General features: G+C 40.9%; 1 protein-coding gene across 1 annotated transcript; it reads right to left on the reverse strand.

Moving 5' to 3' along the window:
* Window positions 1-247: 247 nt before the first annotated feature.
* LOC129057644 (endogenous retrovirus group K member 5 Env polyprotein-like) lies at window positions 248-6,772 on the reverse strand. The gene is given in 3 exon segments (XM_063713541.1): window positions 248-271; window positions 273-1,339; window positions 6,695-6,772. Coding segments are annotated over 2 exon segments (1,074 nt in total). The 5' UTR covers window positions 1,323-1,339; window positions 6,695-6,772.
* Between the last annotated feature and the right edge of the window lie 819 nt (window positions 6,773-7,591).

Genomic DNA, 7,591 nt, shown 5'->3' on the forward strand with positions numbered 1-7,591 from the left:
CGGTCCATGGACACAGGGATCCACACGCCTTCTCTTGCTCTCACCAGCAGAATACGGTGCTGCCAATTAAAAGTTGAATCAATGCAAGTAAACAATCTGCAATTTTCACAGGTTATAGTTTGTGAGTCTGGTTTAATAACTATATTTCCTACAACTAGCATATAAGGGGGCTTTACGCAACTTTGTAAAGGAACCGTTAGACTGGAATTTAGGTCGATAGTATAAAATGGCTTACGGTCTCTCATTTCTAAAGTTTGATTTCCAGACCAAATCCTAATGCGGTGTGAGGCCACAGTAAGCCTCCACAATTCTGGATGTTCAGGACCAGAGACAGGACTTATTATTTTTGGTCTTGGGGTAGAGATTCCTTTTTCTCCCCATTCCCAAGGGTAGAAAGACTGTAATTTTTTATGTTTATATTTGTCTAGACTTTCTGTTAAGTCGCTATCAACAGCTGGACTCACTTGTGCACTTGGACACAACTGAGTTTGTCCTGAGCAATTGTGGTTGAATTGACCTCGAGGTGCCCAATCTATAATAGTTCCGAATTCATTGTTTTGTAATATAACCGGACTATTGGCCACACATTCTTCCCAAACTAAGGCTTCTGTATTTTTAGATCCTTTGGAAATTTCCTTGGGGCAAGGTTTCCCTTTAGGTCTAAATTTTAATGATCTTTGGTAAGAAAAGTCTTGTAAATAATTTACCCGTGGCCTGAGTGACATCCCGCTTACCATGTGATAAGTGAATCTACTGTTAGGACTGACAGTAGGTACTTCTACCAACCAATTTTGGACTGCAGGCATTAAGCATCCTGGTGCTCTCCCTAGGCAAATAGGAGGATAACGATACCCAATGGAGATATTTATCATCATCCCTTCTTCTTCAGGTTTGGCAGGGCAGCGATCATCTGTGGGACCAGGTACCCATACACTATCATTAGCATATACTTCTATAGGATTATCCATCCATGTGACTGCCCGAATTAAGGGTGGGAAAGGCACATAGGCCCAGTAGGTATAATTAGCTGCAGCTGCTCCTGCAGGCATAGGGAGACTTACCACCGTTGATACAATCATCAAGGCTGCAAGCAGCATACTCTCTGGAGTTTGTGTCACCTTTGTGTTCTCTAGACATTTTGTAGCTGACTGTGTCAGCTTCTTTAGTTGTGCCCAAGTCGGCGGCTCTGCCTTCTTGGTGGATGGCAACTTCATCTGTTCTTCTGATATCACTATTTTGTTCATCTTGTGAGTCGACGGTGCTCAATTGTGGCGTCTCCGTCTCCGCGGAGGTGCTTTTCTTTGCATCTCCGATGGGTTCATTGTAGAACTTCAAATGTCTAGTGGGTATCCAAACAGGAAGCTGATTTTCTTCTGGTGAAATACAAGCAAAACCTCTCCCCCACGTTATCACCTTCCCTATTTCCCATGTCTTATTTTTATTATCTTTCCACCAAATCAATTTTCCTTCATGTGGGCTGTTCTTTTTACCAGTAAGATGTTGTTCTGCAGAAGTAGTAGTCTGATTTCTATAAATGTTTAAAAAATTTAAAGTATAGAGTGCTAGATTAAGTTGCATCTGAGGAGTGGTACACTCCTTACTGTCTCCCCCTTCTCTTTGTTTAACTAATTGAGTTTTGAGTGTTCTATTAGTTCTTTCGACTATGGCCTGTCCTTGGGAATTATAAGGAATTCCTGTTGTATGTGAAATTTTCCACTGATTTAAGAATTTTTGGAAAGCTTTACTACAATATCCAGGTCCATTGTCAGTTTTGATTTTTTCTGGAACTCCCATTACAGCAAAACAAGACAATAAATGTTTTTTAACATGGGAAGTACTTTCTCCTGTTTGGCAAGTTGCCCATATGAAATGTGAATAAGTATCAACTGTTACATGAACATATGATAATCTTCCAAACGAAGGTATATGCGTGACATCCATTTGCCATAATGCATTAGGACACAGACCTCTGGGATTAACTCCTGCCTCTTGAGTGGGCAGGTGTAAGACTTGACACTGGGTGCAATGTTGTACAATATCTTTTGCCTGTTTCCATGTGACATCAAATTTGTTTTTTAATCCTGCTGCATTTACATGAGTCAAAGCATGAAGTTCTTGTGCTTTTATAAATGCAGATGATACGAGTAAGTCAGCTTGTTCATTTGCTTTAGTCAAAGGCCCTGGTAAATTACTGTGTGCTTGAATATGAGTAATATAAAATGGGAAATTTCTTTTTCTTACAGTTTGTTGTAATAAATCGAATAGCTGGTTTAATTGATCATCCATGCTATATTTGATTAGAGCTGTCTCAACATCCCTTGTAGCCTGTACTACGTATGCAGAATCTGATATAATATTGATAGGTTGGTCAAAATCTTGTAACACTGTAATGATTGCAACCAACTCTGCTCTTTGAGCCGATTGATATGGAGTTTTGATTACTCGTTCTTTTGGCCCTGTGTAAGCCGCTTTTCCATTGCTGGAACCATCAGTAAATACTGTTAGAGCATTTTCTAAAGGTTTCCATCTGGTAATTTTGGGTAGAATCCAAGTAGTCAATTTTAAAAACTGGAAGATTTTTGTTTTTGGGTAATGATTATCAATAATTCCCACAAAATTAGCAAGGCCAATTTGCCATGTATTAGAATTGATAAAGGCTTGTCTAATTTGTTCCTTGGTTAAAGGGACAACTATTTTGTCTGGGTCATTTCCACATAATTTTATTATTCGTAATCTTGTCTGACCAATTAATGTGGCTATTTGATCTAAGTACAATGTAAAAGTCTTAACTGTACTGTGAGGAAGGAATGACCACTCTACAAGATCAGTATTTTGAATAATGATGCCTGTTGGAGAATGTGCAGTGGCAAAAATCAAAAGTTGGAGTGGGGCTAAGGGATCTATTCTATTTATTTGTGCTGACTGAATTTTCTCTTCCACTAATTTAATTTCTTTTGTTGCCTCTGGGGTTAACATTCTCTTACTATTTAAGTCTGAGTCTCCTCTTAAGATAGAGAACAAATTTGACATGGCATAAGTAGGAATGCCCAGAGTTGGCTGAATCCAATTAATATCTCCCAGCAATTTTTGAAAATCATTTAGTGTTTTTAATGTGTCTTTTCTTATTTCTATTTTTTGTGGCTTAATTTTTCTATTTTCTATTTGCATTCCTAAATAATGAAAAGGAGTAGAGGTTTGGATCTTATCAGATGCTATTGTTAGTCCTGCGTTGGCAACCTCTGCTTGCAGAAATGTATAACAGTCAATTAATTTATCTCTCGTTTCTGCAGCACATAAAATATCATCAGTATAATGAATAATATAACAGTCTGAAAACTTGTTTCTAACTGGTTGAAGAGCTCAACCTACAAAAGTCTGACAAATAGTTGGACTATTAAGCATTCCTTGAGGTAACACTTTCCACTGAAACCTGGTGGCTGGTTCTTTATTATTTATGGTTGGTATAGTAAAGGCAAATTTTTCGCAATCCTGCTCCACCAGAGGGATGGTAAAAAAGCAATCCTTTAGATCAATTATAATTAAAGGCCAGTCTTTTGGGATCATGGCCGGAGAGGGCAACCCGGGTTGGAGAGGCCCCATGGGTTGAATTACGGCGTTTACGGCCCTTAAGTCAGTTAACATACGCCATTTGCTGGATTTCTTCTGAATTACAAACACAGGAGAATTCCAAGGCGAGAATGAAGGCTCAATATGTCCTTTTTTTAACTGTTCATTTGCTAATAAATGTAAAGCCTCCAGTTTTTGTTTTGGTAGCGGCCACTGATTTACCCATACTGGTTTTTCTGTCTTCCAAGTTAATGGTATGGGTTTTGGAGGCTCTACAGTGGCCGCCCCTAAAAAGGATACTCTATTCCTTTTCTTTCTTGATTTATTTTAGTCTCAGTTGGAACTTCAATGCCATCTCCATTTTTTCCCAGTCCCTTTTCTGGTATATATCCCATCTTGGTCATGATTTTTTGACTCGTGGGGCTATATAATGGAGCGGGCATAGTGATTTCCGTACCCCATTGTTGTAATAAATCTCGACCCCACAGATTAAGAGGAATTGAAGTAATCATTGGCTGAACAGTACTTTCTTGATTATCTGGCCCTAAACAATGTAAAATCTTAGTACTTTGATACACTTCTGAGGCTGTGCCTATGCCAACAAGTCCTGTGACAGCCTTTTGTTTAGGCCAATTTTTTGGCCACTGATTTAAAGCAATGATAGAGACATCCGCTCCAGTGTCTACTAACCCTTCAAACTGTTTTCCTTGAATAATGGCCTTACACACAGGCCTGTTCTCTGAGACCTGACTTGCCCAATATGCAGCCTTTCCTGTCAGATCAGTGCTTCCAAACCTTCCTGTTTTTTTTTATCTCACTATTTTCAACCTTAATATATGGCAGGAGTAATAATTGAACAATCTTGTCTCCTGGACTGGCACTCCAAGGAATTGAAGAGCTAATAACCAACTGAATTTCACCTTTATAGTCTGAATCAACTACACCAGTATGAATTTGAACTCCCTTTAGATTTAGACTTGATCTCCCCAAGATTAGTCCTACAGTCCCCTCAGGCAGCGGGCCATATACCCCTGTGGGGATTTTTTGTGGGGGCTCCCCTGGAAGCAGAGAGACTGCTTGTATAGTACACAAATCTACTGTTGCACTGCCACTTGTGGCGGGGGACAATTGTTGTATTGTGGTAACTGGCTTATTCCCTGAAACTCTTGGGACAGTGGGGGTTGTTGTCTCTGAAAACCTTGAGGAACAAAGGGCTGAATTGGGAACGCCCCAGTTTGTTGTGGGGCCTGAGGCTGGCCCCTTTGCTTGTTTCCCAACAATGGTTGCCCCTTTTTATCAAATTTAGAATGACATTGACTAGCCCAATGTTTTCCTTTTTTACATCTTGGACATAAGTCAGGTGGCTCTCTACCTGTAGTTGTAGTCGCTTGAATAGTTATATTCTGTTTATTTGAGACTGGGCAATTCTTTTTTAAATGACCAATTTGACCACAATTATAACATTTCCCTTTAAATGTTCTAATTTCTCCTCCTAAAACGACTCCCGCTATTGCTTGAGCCATAAGCGTAGCTTTATGCATAGCTCCTCCAATTCCATCACAGGCTTTTACATACTCTGGGATTACATCTGATCCTGCAGGAATCTTTCCTTTCAATGGCTTAATGGCTGATTGACACTCAGGATTGGCGTTTTCGTATGCCATCAACTCCACTATGACTTTACGGGCTTTTTCATCGGCAATTGACTTTTGAGCAGCATCTTGGAGCCTTGCCGCAAAATCAGGGTAGGGCTCTTTCGAACCTTGTCTTACTGTATTAAATGAGGGGCAGGCAGTTCCTGGGTCTTGGATTTTTTCCCAGGCTCTAAGACAGATACCTCTAACTTGCTCAATGGCCTCATTTTGCATTAATGCTTGTTGACTAATGGTGCTCCAATTTTGACCTGTTCCCAATACTTGATCTGCATCTATGTTAACTGGAGGATTGGCAGCCCTATTTCTTCAGACCTGTTCTTGTGCCCCATCAATCCAACAAGTCTTAAATTGTAAAAATTGAGAGGGTGAGAGAGACGATTTTGCCAGAATCTCCCAATCATAAGGAATGAGTCTATGTCCATAAGCAATGGAATCTAATAGTGTCCTCATATAAGGGGAGTTGGGTCCATACTGTTTTACTCCCTCTTTCATATCTTTTAGCATTTTTATTGAAAAAGACTTGTATCTGGCCTCAACTGTGAGAGGCTCTCCCTCTTGGGCTCCTTCTCCAGGTGGCATCGGCTCTAACATTACTGGGAATTGCCATGCCTCAGTATCTCCTTCCTTTCTTGATTTATCAATAATTTCATGTAATTCACTACCCTGTCTACTAGGTGGTGCCGTAGGATTAAGTCTCCTAGTGGGCGGCTGAGGGTAAGGCACCCTGCCCTGTGGTGCTGGGGGCATTCCTGGACATCCATACTGACTTTCTGGGGGTGGCTGATACTGAAGTTCGGCCGGTGGCCAGTATTGATAAGCTACTGGCGGTTGGGTCTTATTTTCTCTAACCTGCGTTTGAGGTTGTAATGCTACGGGCATCTGACCTAGAGGACTTGGCCCTCGTGGTTTAGACGCTAATGGCCCCACTGATTCTGGACCTTTTTCTTCTAATTTTAATGTTTTAGGATATATCACCTCCTGTAATTGATTATAGTCAACATTTTGCGTTGACTGAGCCATTACCGGCTCTGCTACATATTCGCAATGTAAACTTTCCGTTTCCTTTTGGGACTTTCTCCCTGTATTTTCTTTACAATCTATTACACAGCTTTCAGGGGCATCAGAAACTGAAACCCTATCTTCTTCTGTTTGAAAGGGTTCTAAAGCTGCTTTAATAATGGCCCAATCATTCCATACCATAAGTGGAATGATATTACCCTTCCTACCTGCTTGTTTTAGTTCCTTACCAATTTTTTTCCAATCTTTTAGATCTAAAGTTCCTTGTTCTGGGAACCATGGGCAAAATTGTTCTATTATTTGAAATAGCTTGATTAGATTTTTGTAGATATTTTAACTCCCCCTCTTTTTAAAAGAATTTTAATAAAGCTGAGATAAGAGGCATATTTGCTTTTAGTTTTACTTTTAGTTTGCCCCATTATCACCCTAGCTTTCTTCTGAGTGCGCAAGCTTACCGTAAGGCTGACTGTAGACGTACTCGGGATCTCTCGTCGACTTGTCCTCAATGACCACGCTCGAGCGTACCTTCACCCTAGAGAAAAGGCCTCCACGTTGGGCACCAGATGTGGGGAAAAGCAAGAGAGATCAGATTGTTAATATGTCTGTATAGAAAGAAGTAGACATAAGAGACTCCATTTTGTTCTGTATTAAGAAAAATTCTTCCGCCTTGAGATGCTGTTATTCTGTGACCTTACCCCCAACCCCGTGCTCTCTAAAACATGTGGTGTGTCAAACTCAAGGTTAAATGGATTAAGGGTTGTGCAAGATGTGCTTTGTTAAACAAATGCTTGAAGGCAGCATGCTCCTTAAGAGTCATCACCACTCCCTAATCTCAAGTACCCAGGGACACAAAAACTGCGGAAGGCCGCAGGGACCTCTGCCTAGGAAAGCCAGGTATTGTCCAAGGTTTCTCCGCATGTGATAGTCTGAAATATGGCCTCGTGGGAAGGGAAAGACCTGACTGTCCCCCAGCCCGACACCCGTAAAGGGTCTGTGCTGAGGAGGATTAGTATAAGAGGAAGGCATACCTCTTGCAGTTGAGACAAGACAAAGGCTTCTGTCTCCTGCCTGTCCCTGGGCAATGGAATGTCTCGGTATAAAACCCGATTGTAAGTTCCATCTACTGAGATAGGGAAAAACTGCCTTAGGGCTGGAGGTGAGACATGTGGGCGGCAATACTGCTTAACAAAGCATTGAAATGTTTATGTCTATGCATATCTAAAGCACAGCACTTGATTCTTTACCTTGTCTATGATGCAAAGGCCTTTGTTCACGTGTTTGTCTGCTGACCCTCTCCCCACTATTGTCTTGTGACCATGACACATCCCCCTCTCTGAAGAACACCGATAAGT

This window comes from Pongo abelii, chromosome 12 (genome assembly GCF_028885655.2).
Source record: "Pongo abelii isolate AG06213 chromosome 12, NHGRI_mPonAbe1-v2.0_pri, whole genome shotgun sequence".
Classification (NCBI taxonomy): domain Eukaryota; kingdom Metazoa; phylum Chordata; class Mammalia; order Primates; family Hominidae; genus Pongo; species Pongo abelii.